General features: G+C 38.5%; 2 protein-coding genes across 2 annotated transcripts; both read right to left on the bottom strand.

The window, feature by feature from the left end:
- Window positions 1–1,637: 1,637 nt before the first annotated feature.
- Window positions 1,638–18,399, bottom strand: LOC113191309 (olfactory receptor 51E2). The gene is made up of 2 exons (XM_026400999.2): window positions 18,331–18,399; window positions 1,638–2,954 (listed from the first exon to the last, which is right to left on the bottom strand). Exon 2 carries the CDS (start codon window positions 2,908–2,910, stop codon window positions 1,948–1,950), a length of 963 nt encoding a protein of 320 aa, XP_026256784.2. The 5' UTR covers window positions 2,911–2,954; window positions 18,331–18,399; the 3' UTR covers window positions 1,638–1,947.
- Window positions 11,508–12,452, bottom strand: LOC113191268 (olfactory receptor OR51C1). Its single transcript, XM_026400941.2, has one exon. It carries the CDS (start codon window positions 12,450–12,452, stop codon window positions 11,508–11,510), a length of 945 nt encoding a protein of 314 aa, XP_026256726.2.
- Window positions 18,400–20,873: the final 2,474 nt, after the last annotated feature.

Here is a 20,873-nt window from a genome sequence, read left to right as displayed (position 1 = left end):
CGTAATCACTGCTTAAATATTTGAGTTAGAAAAAAACTTGCTAACTTATTACCTAATATTAGTGGATGGATATATAAAATGAACTTGGAATTTTTTTCTATTTCTGTATTTTTACCTCAGAAATGAAGCTTATTATAAAGTTACAGGCAGAAAAAGATGAGCTGAGAACGTGGGTGATTTGCCCAAGTATACACAGTAACACTTGCTGTCTCCCTTTTGTTGATTCATTTTTAGGCTATATGCAGATATAAATATATTTAGTGTCCTTCATGATGGGATTTGAAGCCTGGAAATATTGCTACTGAAATCATGGGCCAATTACAACATTAGTAGTCCTGCTATTAAAACTTTGTTACTTTGGAATACCTACCATCCTTTCAGAAATAATATTTTCCTCAATCCAATAAAGCCAAAATAAAATTATTTCAATATGTTCTTGACATAAAATTAATAATGAAATATTTTCCATTAAGTTTTGAAGATTTTTTATTGTGGTAAAATATAGATAATATAAAATTCACCATTTAAGTAATTGAGCATACAATTCAATAGCATCAAGTATATTAACACTGCTTTGCAACCATCACCACTATCCATTTCCAGAGCTTTTTAACATCTCAGACTGAAACTCTGTAACTTCCCAAGCTCACATAGGCCCAGCAATTGCATTCATTCCAGTTTCAACTACTCATTAGAGCTTCTAATCCATACAATGAGAATATTCTACCTTGAAATAAAATGCATTTAACATCTTTACAGTTCTGCAAACAATACATGTCAGGGACCCTTGTACTGATGGAAAAGAAGACTGGAGACTCTCACATATTTCCAAATATCAATTTATAGGATTCTATAAAAATAAAGAATCAAGCATAACAAAATTTAATTTTTTTTCTGACACCTATATTAAAACTCAGTATCATTCAAAATATTGGACAGATACAGGACACACTAAAAAAGGGAAGACATGATCCAAGAGATATAATATATGAATGAGACAAATAGACAAAACCATTTTTCTTTAGCCTGGAAAGAAGTAAGCTATCAGATCATGGCTACTAAACATGAAGCGTGAACTAACCTGGTTCTGTCACCCTCAACCAGGACAGGGTTATCTCTCAGGCACAAAAAAAAAAAAAAAGATAACCATCTTAGCACACAGCAGAGAGAAAACAGGGTTTGCACAGGCAGAGGAAATAAATGGCAGATGTTAAACAGGAAGCAATATAAATGGCAGTAAAGTAACTGGATTCAATTATCAAATTTAATTCCAAACCTTGGCACAGCACACAAAAGCTACGTGATTAGTTAAGTCACTTTGCTATTATGAGCTTCATTTCTATCACCTGTAATGAGTAGACAAAAATGGCACCAATCCCATAAAGCTGTGAGGATCACAAAAAAGCTATAAAGCACTTATCATAGAGACTGGAACATTGCAAGCACACAAGATAAGTGTATAAACACTATTATTAAGGGCTTGGATAAATTCCCAGGTAGTGCATTATAAACCAACAGTGGGGACTGTGGCAAGCCCTGGCTTCCATAAATTGTCAGTTTAATTTCCCACATTAAAAAAAAAACTGTACATGTCAACTAAACAATAACTACATGACAAAAAGTTTAAAAAGCAGGAATAAAACTAAATCATCAATCATTTGAATACATTTCCTCCAAGGCATAGGCTGTTTTTCAACCTAGTTTCAATCAAATATCCTTATTATTTTAGTTAATATTACAATGTTTCATTTTTATCAGTCTTTTAACCAGATAATATTCCATTAATATGGATTATCCCACTTATTATTCCATGAAGCGACCAGACTGTAGTTTACTATTTCAGATGGAGAAAAGCACTGAGGTGTTTACAGGCAACTGGAATTAAATTAGTGTTATGAAATAATTATATTAAACCAGTAAGAATAAGGGGAATTAAGATGGCAGGGGTCACCTATGTTCCACAGCTTGAATGTCCTTGTCACAACTGATCTTGAGCATAGCCAGCACCCGTGTTCTGATCTGCTTGGTCTTGGCACCGTAGATGATGGGATTGATTACAGGAGGCAGCAGCAGGTAGACATCCCCCATGAGAACATGCACAATGGGATCAAGGCTGTTTCCAAAGCGGTGCACCACCGAGAGGCCGATGAGTGGCACATAGAAGGCCAGGACTACACCAATGTGTGACACACAGGTCCCAAAGGCTTTGGCCCTTTCTGACTTGGAGGGCAGTTGCAGAACTGTTCGTATAATCAGAAAGTAGGACAAGGAGATGAACATGACATCCACACCCATGACCAGGAGAATGGCAGTAAGACCGTAGACCATATTGGGCAATGTGTCTGCATAGGCCAACTTCATCATATCCTGGTGCACACAGTAGGAGTGTGAGAGCACATTGGAGTGGCAGAAGGCCAGCCGCTTGATGAGTAGTGGCAGTGGGAAAAAGAACAGGGATCCGCGGATCACAGCCACCATGCCAATCTGGGCTGTTACTGTATTATTGAGCACCGCAGCATGGCGCAGTGGGTGACAGATGGCCACATAACGGTCAAAGGCCATGGCCAGTAGGATGGTGGATTCAATGGCTGAGAGAGCATGAATGAAGAACATCTGGACAAGGCAGGCATCAAAAGAAATCTCCCGGGAGTCAAACCAGAAGAGGGCAAGGATCTTGGGCATGGTGGATGTGGACAAGGCCAGGTCAATGGCTGCCAGCATGCAGAGAAAGAGGTACATGGGAGCATGCAGTCTGCGCTCTGTTCTTACAATAAAGACTACGATGCAGTTTCCAAACAAGGCCACAGCGTACATTGAAAGCAGTGGGAAGCCGAACCAGAAATGGGCTTCCTCTAGTCCTGGGATACCAATAAGTACAAAGGTGGCATGTGTGAAGTTGCAGGAACTCATAGCTGGCACTGAGGAGGGGGAACTGCAGAGGTCACACTGGCAGCCTGTTAAGACATAAGCACAATCAGAGAGTCCCCTGGAAACCTGGGAGTGAGTACTTCTAGCTTTCCTTCCCTCCTGTTCCCCACCACCACTTAAGCTCTTTTTTAAGCTCCAAGTCCCTCTTTTCCAAAGGAAGGACTGTGACAGCTCAAATTCTTTGGTTATTCACTGCCCTCCAGGAAGATTTAAATTTTTGAAAGGGGACCCAGGGAGACACATGATTATCCCTAAATGAAGAATTCCCAAATTTTCTCAGGTTTTTCCTCTGGCCCATACCTTCATTGTCTGAGAAGGAGGTGGATTTTTTTTTTTTTTAAATAGGTACACTCCTTTTAGGTAAACCTATCTTCTTTCCCTCCCTCTCTCTGCCTCTCCCTCCATTCTTTTTTCCCTCCCTCCCTTCCTTTCTTTCTTCCTGATATTTATTTTGAATTCCATAAGCATTTCTTGTATGATATATTATTCAGCTTTTTGTCACTGGGACAAAATAACCTGAGAAAATCAATTTAAAGGAGGAGACATTTATTTTGGCTTATGGCATCATAAGTTTCAGTTCATGGTCAACTGACTTTTTTGCTGTAGGCTTACAGCGAGGCAGGAAATCACGGCAGAGAGGGTGTAGTGGAGTAGAGTTTCTCATCTCATGGTGACTGGAAAGGAGAGAGAGAGAGAGAGAGAGAGAGAGAGAGAGAGAGAGAAGCAAAGGACAATACCTATTCTTCCAGGGCATTTACCCTCAGTGACCATCGTCCTTATAATTCAATCACTTCCTAAAAGCCTCACTTTTAAACAGTGCTTCATTGAGAACCAAGGCTTCCACACATGGTTATGTTGATTTAGAGATGAAAAACATTTTCCTTGCCTTCTACATGGCTTGCTTAGGGTGGAAGACAGACAAACAATCAATGAATTTGAGTATTGTGATAAGTGCTAGCATAAAGTACACATTTAATGCATTGGAGGGGGAGAGGCATGATCAGAGGAAACTTCCTGGAAAAAATGATTCTTTTGTTCAGTCTTGAAACATGAGAGAAAGTTAGAGAAGGGAGTAAAAGCAAGGCAGTGCGGATAGGCAACACCACAGGTTTTCTACTTAAATAGTTGGTCCTTAGTTCTAAGATCAGCAAGTGGGAAAACAAATGCAATTGCAATGGAAAAATAAGAAAAAGAAAACAAACCACAGGTAAGAGAAAAAGGCCCAAAGTCAATCTCTTAAGGAAAAAAGAAAACTCATCTGGAATTGTAAAATCAAAGGTAGTTACTTCCTGTGATAACTTCTTCACCCCAAGGTTGCCTCCCAGCAGATCCTAGCATGTTCCCTGTGCAGACTCTTCGCTCTGCTCCTGCCTGTTAGATACCACCCCACCTGAAAGGTGCCTCTAAGCCATTCCCATTTTCCCCAAAGAGAGCTTGGTTTGAGTCCTGATTTTGGAAGTCCTGATTTTACAATGATATTTTGAGATCTTTGTCTTTCCTAGAACCTGTCTCAACAAATTGCTCATGTCAAGGATGACATTGCATTTTTGGAAGCCCTATGTTGCTTTGTCCCAACCTCCTACTCCACTCAAACACCTGGGCTCTGACCTTATTAATCTTTTTCTCTGCTACATTCCTTTAGTACCAGGCCTTAAGAGGTAATTGTCTCTAAAAAGCCATTTTAGAAGGAGGCTCTGACTCTTGGAAATCAATTCTTCAGGTGTTTCCACTGACAGTATTCAGGTTTTCATGTGATCCCTCGAAGGATTTTTTATGTCTAACCTGGGTTTTTACTACAGCTGGGAGATACCCTTCAATATGCCTTAATGGAGAGGGGTTTAGAGACCAGCAGTCTTAAAATATGATATGATAAAGTGAATACTAACAGATTTGAATTGTATTCTCCCTGTCTTGGATGAGCAAGGGCAAACAGATCCAGGGTTCACGTCTATTTTCTCTTCTCCATGTTTAGAATTTGTACAGAGGCACAATCGCTTCTCTTTCTAGACAAATATCAAATCCCAATTATTCTACCAGTGTTATTGAAACACAAAGAGCACTTTTCAGAGGCAAACAATTATATTCTTCAGGAAGATAGAAGAGCTGGTATCTTGGATCCATCCATCTATGTCTCTATCATAAAGAACTTGTGGGGGGATGTAGTAATTCAAACAAATCATGCTGAACAATGTGAGACAGAGCCAAGGAACCAGATTTCTGGAGAAAGGCCAGGTCACTAGGCCCAAAAGCAGTGGGGCCCAGGGTGAAGAGTAGTCCATCATGGACGGGTATCAAGGAGAGCATGATATTTCCCTGTGCTGATAGACGCAGGGCCTCTGCTGGCCATAGGATCCTGTACTTCCTTAACCCCTCTCTTCACAGAGCACCTTTTCTGCTTTGCTGGTACATGTACTTCCTTACTGAAGTCCAGGAACTCTGGCCAGTCATCTTGTTTCCCAATGTCTCTAGCCAAGAAGACCTCATGTTTTCTGGCTTCCTGCCTGAAGAGTCTCCTTGCTATACCCAGCTTCAGCTTCTCTTTGGATCTGAATGTGACAGCTAGGTTAATTCTCACCTGTCTTTCTGGACTGGCAGCCAAGGGACTTTTTAAGTCTGTGAAGGTATGGGTAGTCCTATCATGAATCAGTTTGTGGGAGCTTCAAGGTCTGTGATACTGGCACGAGCCTTAGTTTGTCAGGCTCCAGGTGAGGATATACTCACCTGAGAATGGTGAGTCCAATTCAGAGAAAGCAGCTGGAGTTGGCCTTCTATTTCTGTAACAGGCTTTTTTTTATAACGCTCCCTGGAAGGCCCATGGGAACAGGCTGTGGGAGTAGGAGCTGAGGCCCCAGGGACTTGGCAGCAGAGGAATAAAATCTCCATGTCCACTGTGTGCCACTCTCATAGCTTCCCATTGTTTCTTTCTAGCGGGGCAATCTCAAAGGGCTCCTTTCCTCTGCCATTACCATCACACAGGTCTCTTGACAATGTGGCCTGACTCTTTCAGCCAACCCAAGCTCTCACAGTTAGCCCCAGGGGTAGTGTGTTTCTTCATTAGCCACTCTGCAGGACACGACAGGTAAATGGGTGAACAGTTATGCTTCTTGGGCTCTTGGAGTTCACATCTTCTTTAAAAACCAAGATACACAAAAAAGAAGCCCTACAATTCAAAATAGGGTCATGCACATCTCCATGTTTCCTCAGTTTCTCTTTCAGTTGAAAAACAGCCTTTGAGGTAGTGAAATCTTTCCTTATTGCACCTGTGTCACAGATAAATGACAGATGCAATAAGAACTCTTGACTGTAGGTTACAGTGTTTACAATGGTTGGAGAAATCTATATGCAGACTTTTCATTCATTCACATTCAACAAATATTTATCAAGTGCCTATAATATCATAAACAAAATAGCCAAAAAATCCCCACCTTATGGAGTGTACATTCTGATGAGGGAGGCAGACAATAAAGAAATTAATACATGAACTAAATAAGATGTTAGGTTTTCATAAGAAGAACAAATATCAGCGAGAAGGGAACAGACAACTATCAGGGGGAAGGAGTTGAACTTTAGATGAAGTTGTCAAGGAAGGCCTCACATAATGGAGCGATTTGAGGAGAGGCCCAAGAAGTGAGGAATATATCTATGGATATACAGGGAAGAAGGAACAGATATTACAATATATCTATGGATATACAGGGAAGAAGGAACAGATATTACAAGTAAAATCCTTGAGGAGGGAGTGTGTCTGGTAGAAAGCCAGTGCTCCTGAGCAGAGAGAATAGGTAGAAAGTAGAAGGGAATGAATCGAGGGTTCTGGGAATTGGGCCATTTTGGGCCTTATGAGGACTTACAGGCCATTTAAGGACTTTTAGCCTCCGAGTGTGCTGAGGGTCCATGGGAAAAATTAATAAAAAGATTTATTAAAAGGAAAGATTTATAAAAAAGGATCTGAAGAGAGTTAGACTTTAAATTTTATCAGAATGGTTTTCTCTAATTGCCCTCTAGACTCATTTGCATTGGTATGTCATTGCCCATTCTGATCTTTCTTTCCTCATTTCCTTTCTGTGACTTCTTCATGCTCTGAGCCTTTGCGACCTAGCTCCAGCAAGCATCCCCAGGCCCTCTGACCCCCTGATATTTATCCTCCAATGACATGTGCTCTGCATCATACCCAACAGGGCTATCTTTGTACTTTATGTAGTACTTTATCCCCCAGCCTCTCCACACTTAGAGAGCTAAGCACATTAGTCTACACTTATCATTTCACTGCAATCTCTGAAAAGAGGAACAGAAATACTTTCTTATCAATGAAACACCAAGAGTTTCTTATTATTCACCTGTATCTGGCCTTGGAGTTTATTCATTGTGTAACAAACATTTCCTTAGTACTAGTTTATGTGGGTACCATTGCTGTGCTTAGATGCTGCAGAGGTAAATAAGATTAAGTCCTTGCTTTAAATGTGATCACAGATATTGATTCAATCTTGAAATAATAGGGAAAAGCAGCAAGAGTCACTGTTTTTTTACGAAAACTTGAGAAGGGGCTTTTATTTAGACAGGAGGTAGGTCCAAGAGGGTATTTGAGCAGAGAAAAAGTAACGCAGGAAGGAAACAATTTTCTTTGGGGGGACTATTAGGTGTGGTTCAGTGTTGCTGGAGCATAAAAGAAATACAAATGGAAAGAGAGAAACTGGAGAGGCAAATAGATGTGAGCAGATGGTAGTTTGTGAACTCAAGGACTTCTGTTGGAGTTGGGGGGAGAATGAATAGGTCTTAGCAGAGACATCATATCCAGATGTGTGTTATAGATTGAATTTCCAGACTTTTGGGAGGGTGAATTTGAGGAAGATAAGATTGGATATGTTTACAAATTTAGTTAAGAAAAACGAAAACTTAAATTACATAATTTTCTTCATTCCTCATATCTAATTCTTAATCTTGTGTAAATTTTCTAATAATCTATTGAATGTTTGCTTTTATTCTCATCTTTACCCCCACAACTGTGTTCAAGTAGCTGTAACAGTGGCCTATGACTGCTACTGCTCTGGCTTCTGGGTCCCTGCACACTGTGAGCTTGTCCATCCTGGTTGAAGCATGGCATTTTCTCTGCAGCTCACCCATTCTGTAAGCATCCAACTTGCTTACTTCTTAGTGATGAAAGCTCACCATTTTCTAGGATTGGATTGCTGGACTGTAGGGATGTGTACAGGTTAGTGCATAGGAGGGGAGGTGCTGGGTTGTGGAGAAATCTGTGGAAGTGGTGTGAACAGTCAGATGTTTGGTTCTTGAGACTGAAATTCCTTCTTCTTCTCCTTTTTTTAGGACTCTGAGTACCTCCATCCTTCTTCTCCAGCCTACATCATTCCTTTTCCTTCCCCACTTTCTCCACACCCCGCTTTATGTAGTATGTGGAAACAATTAAACAAAAATCTAGTGTCTTATCCTATGTCATTTGAGCTCTTCTACTTTCCATCCTGGACCTTCTGCAGCTTTTTGGGGTGTGTGTAATGAGGATGATCCATAGGGTACAGGTGAGGGAATAGAAAGGGATAGAAATAAGCAGAAACTGGCTTTTGATTCAAAATATAAATTACCTCTTTAAAATGGCCTTCTCACTTTTATGTTTTTATCAGCACTCATTAGTGACTAGATAAGGTGTGTTGGAGAGAGGAAGAACTAAGGCTGTGTGGCATGAGGGCAAGCTTACATGAAGCTACATGAGTCATGGTGAAACTTTCATATTGAAGGGGGCATCTCCTAATGTCTCCTTCAAAATGTGGAGCTCCATGAAAATTTATCTGTAGACACTAAGAATAATTTTCTGATATTGGAGAGATTTGTTATCTTCTTGTGTGCCCTCCAAAGCCTTATGTACCTTTTAAGATGTAGTTTGTTTATTCGTTAATCCAACCAAGATTAAAAGCTACTGTGGGACCGACGCTGTGGATAGAAATGTAGGAACAACAATGACTATGACACAGTTCCTTGTCTTGAAAAGTGAGCTCAGAGCCTGCTGTGGGGAGAAAGGATACTGGAGAGTCTGAAGAGGGTTGTCAAGAAGCAAAGGGTGTTACAGGGGTATCTGGGAGGACACCATGAAGACAGAAGGGGTCAGGAAAGGTTTTGAAGTAGGGTCACCTCTCCTGTAAATCAGGGGGAGGGAGACAGAGTGCTATCAGTAGAGGTAACAGTTTGCGCAAAGGCTTGAAGGTGATTAAGGAAATGCAGGGTGTTCATTGTGCCTGGAGCGTTATGCGGAGGAGAAGCAGTGAAACTTGAGAGGTCAATAGAGTCAGGTCATTGAAACATTTTATTGTTTTTACTATGTGGCAAATCCTTGGAAGACAGCATGTATGAAATAATTCCTGATCCTTAACAAACCTTATTTCTGATGAGGAAGCCAGAAAAAAATATTAATATTAATATGTTGGTCTATAAAAGTGCTAGAAATTAAAAACAGCAGGTAAGAATGAGGCCTGAATTGAGGGAGAGGTGATGGTGTTATTATTTTCATACCATCAAGAATCCTGCAATAAGGCACTCGAACAGGGAAGGGACCTGCATGGAGTGAGGAGGTCAGCCATGTGGGTTGATGAGGCAAGAACATTCCAGGCAGAGAGAATAGCAAGTGTGAAATGTGATGATGAAACCTGCTTGATGAACTAAAAAAAAATATTCAGATTAGTGTGGGTATAGTAGAATTAGTCAAGGGAGGGTAACAGGGGGTGGAGTTGGTTGGGATGGTGGGGGGAAGTCAGATCAGACAGATTGCTCATGAACTATTACTGTGAATTTTCCACAGATAAAACAAGAGGCCATTGGAACATGCTGAACAGAGAAAGTGACAAGAACTGCCTGTGTATTAAAACCAGCACTCTGCTATGATTGCTATTAAACCCCATGCTGCTTCGAGGGAAAATGGGCTATCAAGCAAGAATGAATGAAGGAAGACCCTCTAGGAAGCTCTACACAAATGACTTCAGGTCCAAGATGATGGCTGGCATTGTGGTGGTAGCAGTAGAGGTGAGGTAAGGGGGTGAATTCTTGACTTGCTGATAGGTTGGTTTTAGAATAAAAGTGAAAGAGAGGCGTTAGGGTAATTCTTGGTTAGGGATGACTGGATGAGCCTGTGTTTTCCTTGATGGGAATACTAGGATTTTGTACATCTTGAGTCTAAGAATTTTGAGACATTTTAGTATAGATATTCATGCACAGGCAATTGGGCGAATGTGGAGTATAAATACTAACTTGGGTTTTGTCAGGATATGGGTGATATTTAAAGTCATGATGTTAGATGAAATGGGAGTATGACAAAGGGAAAAGAAAAAGGTCTGAGGACAGAATACCAAGGTATTCATTCCAACACATGAAAATGAAGACTAATGACAACCAAGATGAAATTATTCTTGTCTACATGTTGAGAATTCTTACATCACCCTTATTATTTAGTAGCCAGTACTATAGTTACTTAATAAATTCCCTGTAAATATGAATGAATACTTCTGTTTTCTTTCTGGACCTGATATCAGCTCTAGAGCCCAACTTACCTGAGTGATATCAAGGAGGAGAAATTCTAGACTTAAGGCTTAGAATGTTCATGATGCCCATGTCATTGAAGTATCTGCTTTAAAAACTTGAGAATTAGTGTAAATACACAGGGTACAGATGATTAACATTCTAGTACTCATGCTGTCACATGACATGACACAGATTTGAACATTTCTAAGTAAATGATGCAAATTTTAGTTAATTTGCAATTTATGGTTATTTCAAGTGAAAATTGATGGAGGGCTGAGAGAAATTTCAGTATATGTTTTAGTCAGGAAAGATCATCATATAGGACATACTTGTAAGGTCTGAAGATTTTGATTTGAGTGTTTTCTTCCTAATTTGGTTGAAAATTTCTAGAGGACAGAGGCGTATATTTCTTGAAAAATTATTTGTATTTTTACTTCTTTATGTCCTCCAGAACAAATCATGTGGACTGATGTACATATACTAATTATATATACATATATATTATATTACACTATCGGTAGCAGTATAGCACTTAATTTAAGAATGTGGGGACCCTGGAGTTAGACTCGTTAGTAATGGAATAACTATCTTATAATGTGGATTTGGAAATAAAATATTTTAACTCATGTAAAAATACTTAAAACTCATAACCTGTCAAAGGAAATAATAAATATTAGTTTAAATTATTAGTATAGTTGGAAAACATCTACTTTTCACAAAGGAGGGACTTCTTCATGTGCATTCTAACTTCTATGAGGTGGTTGAGGCAAGAATAAAATGGCTATCGAAAGGGATCAAAGGCAACATTTGAAGAAAAAGTAGTAAGAGGGAGAAATTCTAGATTTAAGGCTAATAATGTGCATGCTTCCCATTTGTATATCTATGCCTCCTCTTCTATAAACTAGGGAGGTTAGAATAGCTGATGTTCTAGAAAACATTCCAGCTTCAACTTTAAATAATTGTATATTCAGCTTCAATGAGCAACAGATTTTGTTTTGATTTCTTAATTGATAACATGGCTGGAGGTAGAAGGATCCATCTATCTCTAGACTACTACGATTCTATGTTTCTTTAGAATGGAGAATTTTTATCACAGCTCTACGTATCTGTTTGGTCTTCACACTGTAGATAATGGGATTCATTACAGGAGGGATCAGCAGGTAGGTGTTGGCGATCATGGTGTGTACATATGGCGGGGCTCCTTTTCCAAATCTGTGCACAAAGGATAGACTGATCAATGGAATATAGAATATAGCCACAGCCCCAATATGGGAGATGCATGTGCTGAAGGCTTTCCTCCTCTCTTCAGGGGAAGCAATGCTGAGGACAGTCCTAATGATCAAAACATAGGAAAGGAGGATGAGGACTGAGTCCACACCAACAGTAGAAATCATGGCAGTCAATCCAACTGCACTGTTGATCCTGGTGTCTGTGCATGAGAGCTTCATCACATCAGGGTGGAAGCAGTAGGAGTGGTGGAGCACGTGGCTGTTGCAGAAGGACAATCTTTTAAGAAGTGCTACCATTGGTGTCAACATTAGGGTTCCCCTGATGACAATTGCCACTCCAATTTGAGCTATTCTATAGTAGGTTAAAATAGTGGCATACCTAAGTGGATTAGAGATGGCCACAAAACGATCAAAAGCCATGGCCAACAGTACTGAAGATTCCATGACAGTGAAGAGTTTGATAAAGAACATCTGTGATAAGCAGGCATTGAAGCTGATCTCCCTGGCATTAAACCAGAATATTCCCAGCATGGTGACCAGAGTGGATATGGACAGCCCAAGGTCTGTGGTGGACAGCATGGACAGGAAATAATACATGGGTTCATGGAGACTGGGCTGTGTGACAATGACAAAGAGAATCAGGCTGTTCCCTGAGAGGGCAGTTGCATAGAGAAAGCAGAAGGGAATGGAGATCCAGGTGTGGAAGGCTTCCAGCCCAGGAACGCCAGTAAGCAGGAAAATGATGGAAGAAGATGTGAAGTTCTGGAAACTTGACATACTGGATTAAAAGTACTCAGAACAAGTCTGAAACAAAAAAGCTACATTAGGATTATTTCTAATTATAAATATTCAAACAGAAAACTGACCAAAGATGAATATCTATATAATATATAAAAATATGAATGGATCACTTAAATTGATAAAAATGACATGTAAGATTTCAACCACTATGGTAGATATCCTAAAAATATTTGCCTCAGCCCACAATTTTCCTTCTCTGGGGCTCTTTGCTGTTAGCTATATTTATCTCATGTGACCTCTCTTCCACTGTTACAGCTGTAGATGACTGGACTAAAAATAGACATTTTATCCTAGATTGCCAAACCATATTTCATTCTTCCTGGGATTTTTTTGTAAGAAAGAGGTAGCCATTTAATTTTTTTCTATATAGTTGGCACCAGAGAAAAATAGATTGGGAATGTGGAGTTAATGGTAATTAGCTTAAGTATGGAAAGCAGAGACACAGACAATATTGGAAGCCAGAAATTATAGAGAAAGAGATAATTATTACAGAAAGTAACATATATGAAATGACAAATAAACAAACTAGAAACTAGGGCAGTCATGCACTTGCCTGCAGCATCCAATCATTAAAGGGGCCCTTACGCCACAGCACCTGCCATCACATTTGGAAGAAAGAGAGAGGAAGAACACAGACCTCCCTCTAGGCTTAGAGACAGAGAATGCTGCTCTTCACCTGGCATAATGGGCTGTCACGTTCAAGTATATATCTGTCTTGTTTATGCCTGAAGACTTGTTCTCCAGAACAGATGTTCACCATTTTGTTAAGACCCAGGAGATACCTAACAGAATGTCACTGTTTTGTTTTGAAGGGGCAGATACAACTTTGTTGATAGCATCACAATTCTTTCTTTATTGAGTAGAGAGTTGTAGACTAGGTAGAGAGATATGTATGTGAGTTTAAAATAGGGACAAATGGGAAAAATAGAGAAATTATGGCTTTGTCTGGAGAAGGTTCATCAATGAGAGAGCAATTTTAGGATAGGTTTTTTCAGTGGGAAAAAAAGGTACTAAGCAGCTGACAGTAAATGTAAGATAAAAAGGGGAATGAAAGGATCCCAAATTTCCAGACCCCAAGAACTCACCCAGAAAAAGTGTTAACTTAAAGATCACCTGAAGAAACCTTATTAAAAAAATGAAAAAAAAATTAGCTAAAATTATCAGAAAATTAGAGGGGAAAAAAGAAGTGTGTTATATAAGCTGACCAAATAAGTAAACTATAAGTTTATATTCTGATATTGACAGTAATGAGTGTCTACAGGGGAGTGATGGATGTAATGTCTTAAACGTATAATGGAACTTCACAACAGGAAGAGAATTTAATAACAATGCATTGTTTACTTCAAAGCTACTAGAAGATAGGATTTTAACTGTTGTCATCACAAAGAAATAATAAATATTTGAAGTTAAGGATATGTTAATTAGCTTGATTTGACCATTGCAAAAGGTATACATGTATGGAAATACCACATTGTGTCCCATAGATATACACAGTATTATTGGTCAGTTAGAAGTAAAATAATTTTATAAACTAAAAGAGACAGACGTAAAGTGAACATTCAATAGGTTTGTAGAATTTGGAGAAGCCTTTCTAGAAAAAGTGCTGCTAATAAAATAAAACAGAATCACTGGAGTAGATGAAGGGAATTGAAGGAGAGGGAGGAAGGATGGGATAAAAAAAAGACAGTGGAATGAATCTAACCTAAGTTTCCTGTGCACACATATGAATATACCACAGCAAATCTCATCATCATGCACATCCACAAGACACTAAGTAAAAAAAAAAATCTATGTGTAAATAGCAGAAAGATCGATAGAGTAGAGGGAAGGGAACAGAGGGAGGAGATGGGGAAGAAAAGGGAAGTACTGGGGACTGAATTAGAGCAAATTATATTCCGTGCTTTTGTGATTATGTCAAAATGAATCCTAATGTTATGTATCACTAAAAAGAATCAACCATTTCTGTGTGTTGTCTCAACTGAGATGAAGAGTTACAAGTCCTTTAGAATGCAATATGTAAAAATGTTGAGCAGGAATGCTCTCATGAAATTTCTTACCTTGATCTTCCCTTTCACTCTCAGGACATTTACTGAGTACCTATTTTTGCATAGTGCTGTTAAAAGTTAAGGAACAAAGTAAATAAAAATCCCTTAAAGAGTTTATAATCAAGTAAGTGAGAAAGATCAGTACTGCTTCTTAATAACTTCAATATCTAGTGTATAAGATAAATATTAAAATGGTTATGGAAGTACAGTGGACTTTCTGTACATACCAATTAACTCTGGATATCATCACTTTTATTTCATATGCAATGATTGAGTTTCAATTTTCATCATTGAGTTCTAAAATCCTATTAAAAAACACTTTAAAAATTAAACTGCTACCTGAACAATTTATTTTTCACCCTAACCTTTTAATGGCTCACTTTATATTGTTTCAATAATTCATTATTTGTTGCCAATTTCATTCTTTTTCCTCCCTTTTCTTGCTGAGAGATCATAAACCAAACCTGACACCAAACCACAGAGCACAGTTTGATCTGGTCTGTCTTCAAGTCCTCTCCTTTTCATGGCTCTTCAACCACATCTTCCTGCATTCTGTCCTCATCCATGCTGGGTTCAGAGACATGTGATTGATTACATGGTCCTTCTCATGGCCAATAGCTCTACTTAGCCTCCTATCATAAATGTTAGTTCAGTTCAATAGCAAACACACATCGGGCATTCACTGAATCTTGTGTCAGCCACTAAGAAGAGGAAGCAAGTGAAATAACAGCAGTTTTGTGTCCATGGAAGCCACGGCGTTTGTCAAGGGCTGAAAAACCCATGCTTAGAAGGATGAATTATATTATTATTATTATTATTGTATCTTCTTGTAATATCTTATTATGTTTATTAAGAGTCTGGTGATTCTTATAAAAATGAAAATTGATTTTGAACACCTGCTGCATGTCAGACACTGTATTAGGGACAGTGCTTTTCAAAGGAATAAGAGACAAAGAAAGAAAGTCACTAGCTATAGATTGCACAAAGATATCAGATATCTGAGAGATAAGGCAGAGAAATTGTGTGGAGTGACAGATTCGGAGTATGTGTGTCTACTTCTGTGTGTCAAGAAGAATAAGTTCCAAGAAATCTGAACAGAGTAGATGAATTGTAACTGTGTAAAGTTTTGCTGGGTGTATGTGAATTTACAAGGATGAGCAACAGGAGAAGGGTGTTTTCGACGTAGATAACAGGAGCATAGGTAACATGAGATATGAAGGAAAAATAATAGCAATCAGTTTATCATATAACTGCAAGAAAATTAACACGATGGAAACTTAAGCGTGAGGCAGGGTGCTGTGGGTGATGAAGCTAGAGGAATCATCAGGGTCAGGTCACACAACTAGAATTCGGAGGGAAGGAAGAAGGACTTTGATTTTAGTTGCACAACATCAAAAACCAGGCATTTCCAAATATTTTATGAATAAATAAGCAAATCATTCTCCATCTCTTCTAATTTAACTCCAACAAAATTCCTTTCCTTCTTTAGTATCTTGTTTGCTACCATTGATTCATTTTCTGCAGTCTCCAATACTCAAGTTTTGTCCCAACTCAAAAATGAAAGCTTCCTACACTGTAGTATAGCTATTTTCCACACATTCAATTTGATCAGTATATATTGAATAGCCTTATTATTGATCTCTGTGCTTAGATAGCAAAGAATATAAAACACAAATCTTCTTTCTTCTTTGCATTTTTATAATGCTAAAAAGTTATTTGAAGAACAGTCTGCTTTTGTTCATTATTCCTTCACCTTCAGTAACAGAATGTTTTTCTCTAATAACTCTCAGAGACTCCCCCAACTGATGTCACTGATGATTTTATAAATACCAAGTATAATAGTTTATTTTCAGATTTGTTTTTCTTTCCATCATCTCAAATTTTGGCAATGGGGGTTTACCTCTTCCTTGAAATGTTCTCCTTCAGTGGCTTCAATGCCAGTTGTTCTGGCATTTTTCCTATTTTACCAAGCAATGGTTTGGTTCTGTCTTACAATTGTGGTATCCTTAAAGGGTGCTTTTCTTCCAAGAAGTTCCTTTTCTTTCTCTCCATATAATGTCCTTAGGATATCCTAGTTATTTCCATGGCTTTAAACAGACCTTGCATCCAGATAATTCACAAGTCTGCAATCTAATTATAGCATATCCTGAGATCTATGCTTCAAAAGTTAGCAGACTCTTGTGGCAACATGTCTGGGCTTAAACTGAAGGCAGTAATGAAAAGTGAAAGTAGGCAATCAAATCTTCCAATTAGAGAAATTCTGGCAGCAGTTTGGAGAAAAAAAATCAGAACTCTCACTTTTAGTAAATAAAAGGTGAATAAAGCACTTTATCTCTGAGGGACATCCCCCATCCATAAACCCTCATGTACTTGACCTTCAATGCAAGCCAAACAGAAATCATTCTCTGCCCCATTCTAAACCCAGCTCTTTCTTCTGTTACGTTTTTCAGCAAATGGCATGAAGCTCTAGTAATCATCTAATTTGAATTAGTCTCCACCCACAACATATACACATTCTCTTCCTCTTTTTTTCTGTCTCTCATGTCCTACATACAAATATTCATTAATTTATACTGATTCTACTTCTGAAATGTCAAAAACTGGAGCCTCAGGAGGTCTATATGTAAACCACCAAGAATAGGAAACTGTGGCAAACTGTTGCTGGTGTATTTGTTGTATTTCGTTGCAATTTTCTTACTTTGAGAAAATAAAGTTGTATTTCATTGCAGTTTTCTTACTTTGGTTAAAAAAAACTCTAAACTGATCATAGTAGAGAATAAAAAGGGATTGATGAATATTCATTGAGGGAAGCACTATATTTCTCCCAAGCTACCCCCCCCTTTTTTTTTTGAATTCCATCACTCTCAAATCTGACTCATTTTCTCCAATCCACATACACTGAAATTCTCTTTTGTGTGAAATAAGCTATATTCTTTCAACTAATTTTCCTATTCAGATCTCAAAGACACTCTTTTCTCATTGCACTGTTAAGGGCTGTAGCTTGTGGCTGTCTTTAGCTGCTAAGTTAGACCATATGGCCTCATCAGTATTCTCTAAACCATCACTGATGGCATGGTTATAGTGTATGACGGACCTGGGTTTAGCTCGTTGCTCAAATACTAACAGGTTTTGAGGCCTTGTATAGCAATACAAATCTACATTTTTTTGACACTTGGTCAGCAAACATTATTGTGCTTTATAAGATTCTTTTAATTTGTACTAGAACACATATGGCAACTATTATTAGATTCACTTTAAACTCACTTTTCTGATAAATAAACTGAATTTAAGAGAACTGATAAAAACATATTCAGGATCACACAAAACTGGTGAATGTCAGAGTTGGGATTTTTAACTCAGTGCTTTTTAATTCCAATGTTTTCAGGAAAGTTTATTTCACTGATGCCTACAAAAAATGTAAACATCCTTTGATTTAGTTTCTTCATCTATAAGATAGGATAGAAACTATGCGTAACAGGTTTCTGGCATGCAGAAGGTATTCCAAACTGCTAATTTTAAAGGTTTAGTAAAAGGCATTGGGCTTAGGAATGAGGCTCACTGATCATGATAAATGTAATAGTGCACTAATTAAATTATCTAACAACAGTATCCAAGCCCTGCCAGGCAGAACAAATTGTCCATTTTCTGCAGATTTCCTGGGAATAAATAACCCTACAAATTGTATCATCCTCTTTATCTCACCATCCCATCATCTGATCTATTTCTGCACATTGTGATAAAATTCTTCCCTGTGGATAAGAAGGGGCATCTCACCTAGAGTCAGGCATGCTCACTGAACAGTTACTCACAGAGCACATCCAGCAGTTCTGCTGTCCTCTCAGTCTGACTCAGATGCTGGAGGAAGCTTCAGATTCCAGACGATGACTGAACTTATTTCAGCTTGGTTGGAGAAAGGCAAAGAGCTGAGAGGCCAGTTCCCATTGGTGGTGCTAATTCACCGTGTCTCTGGGTTATGGGTTCCCAGAGGACTTGCTTGATACAGTCTTTTTATATTTGTTCCATTATGCAATTATTTATTGTAGCTTCATGATTTATGGGCCGATATAACTCTTTTTGTACTGGGAATTGAACTCAGGGGCATTTGACCACTGAGCCACAGTCTCAGCCCCATTTTATATTTTATTTCTCACTGAGTTGCTTACTGCCTGGCTTTTTGCTGAGTCAGGCTTTGGGATTGTGATCCTCTGGACTTACCTTCCCGAACTGCTGGGATTATAGGCCTGGCTAATTATGTAACCCTTCTGTTGTGCCATTTTATTTTAAAAAAGTTTTCCTTAACAGCTTTATTGAGATCTAATTAATATGCTATAAAATTCATCCATTTATAGTGTATAATTTAAAAGATTTTAGCAAAGTCACAGACTTATGCAGCAATCACCTTTACAACATAATTTTGGAAAATTTTTTAACACCCCACAAAAGAAACTCCATCATTATTAGCAGTCCTTTTAAAGGGGATGACTTTAAAATATGAAATTTACACCAAATTGCTTAAAGGCATCTCCTATCACGAGTGTGAGTAATACTGTCCCCCATAACTCCTTACCATCTGTCATATTCACAGTAGTACTGGTTCGTTAGTGTGGTATTCTTTTATTACATGTGATTTTTTTATAGTGGCAGCAATCTTTTACAACTAGGAACAATAATTCATTTATTCATGCATGCATATATCCATAGGTATTTTATAAGAGTGTTTTATTATTATAGTTTGAATATGAGGTGTCCCCCAAAGCTCATATGTTAGACAAAGTGGGAATTTTCAGAGGTGAAGCGATTAGGTTGTGAGAGTCTTAACTGAGTCAGTGGATTAATCCACTAACATGGATTAATTGAGTGGTAACTGTGGGAAGGTGGATATAATTGGAGGATGTGGGTCACTAGGGGTTTATATTTTGTCCCTGGTGAGGGGAGCTCTCTCTGCTTCCTAAATGCCATGTGATGAGCTGCTTTCCTCCTCCACACCCTTCTGCCATGATGTTCTGCCTCATCTTGGGTTCAGAGCAATGGAGTCACAGTCTGTGGTTTGCGACCTCTGAAATTACTCACACCAAATAAAATTTTCCCCTGCTAAAATTGTTATTGTTAGGTTTTTGGTCAGAGTGATGAAAAACTAACTTATATTAAAAAACATATATTAAAACACATATTAAAAAACACTTATATTCCAAACATCTTGGTAAATGCTAGAGATTTTAAAAAAAGAATACAACATACCTCTTACTGTCCAGGGTTTTAGTGTTAAATATGATCAACCAATGAGTATGTGTTAACCAATGACAGGGCTCTCTTAGAGGCATAAAGCAAGTGCTTGATGAATACCATGGGTCAAAATCTCAGCCCACAACTTAGGGGCTCAGAAAATATTGTTTTATTTAATCTTTCTTGATTTGATCTATTTTCTATTTTGAAGTTCCAATCCCTTAGGTAGAAGAAAATTAATCATAATAATGCGGGGTTCTCCCAAATTATCGTGTTCAGTTTTTGAGAATGTTGTATTGTACCAAGGATTTCCTGTTATTTGGTCAGAGATGTCATCTGATATGAGGTAACTCTTGATCTCTGTGTTAGTCAGCTTTGCATCACTTTGCCCCAAAGAAGAACAACTTAGCTCATGGCTTCAGAGGTAATCAGCCCATAATTGCCAGCTCCACTGCTCTGGGCCTGAGGTGGGGAAAAACATCACGGTAGAAGTGTGGCCAAGGAAATCTGCTCAGCTCATGATAGCCAGGAAGGACAGAGAAGGAGATGGGGAGAGATAGGGACAAGGAGCGGGAAGAAGGGGCCAGGGAGAAGATAAATCCTTCTAGGGCATGCCCCCAGTGACTAGCTTCAACTAGGTCCCACTTTCCAGAGGTCCCTCCAATTATCAATGGATTACTATATTAATTGATGAGGTCACAGCCCTCACGATCCAATCAATACCTAAAAATCTCCCTTTGCTGCACTGGGGCCCAAGACTTCAATATAAGCTTTTCTAGATCCAAACCATAACACCCTCATTAGTCTTTAGTAAATTGTACCCATAGATTGCTATGTATTACCTAGCTATCATTTTTATTTCTGGCCTTTTTAAATACTCAGATATTTCCAGCATTTCTACACCCCTCTTGGGCCTGGGGATCTTTGAGTCACCCTTGATTTCTGTCTGTTACATCCTGTGTCCAATCTATCGGCAAGTCTTATCAGCCTCCTGGAAAATACAATAAGAATTTGATCATTCTTCATGATGTCCAAAATTTCCACCTTTATCAAGTAAAAAAATTTTCTCTTATTAATGTAATTTCGGTAGTTTCCTTATTTTGTTTCCATTCTGAACTCATTTGCCTCA

The sequence above is a fragment of the Urocitellus parryii genome, chromosome 4 (assembly GCF_045843805.1).
Source record: "Urocitellus parryii isolate mUroPar1 chromosome 4, mUroPar1.hap1, whole genome shotgun sequence".
Classification (NCBI taxonomy): domain Eukaryota; kingdom Metazoa; phylum Chordata; class Mammalia; order Rodentia; family Sciuridae; genus Urocitellus; species Urocitellus parryii.
This window is presented reverse-complemented; position numbering and strand designations above follow the sequence as displayed.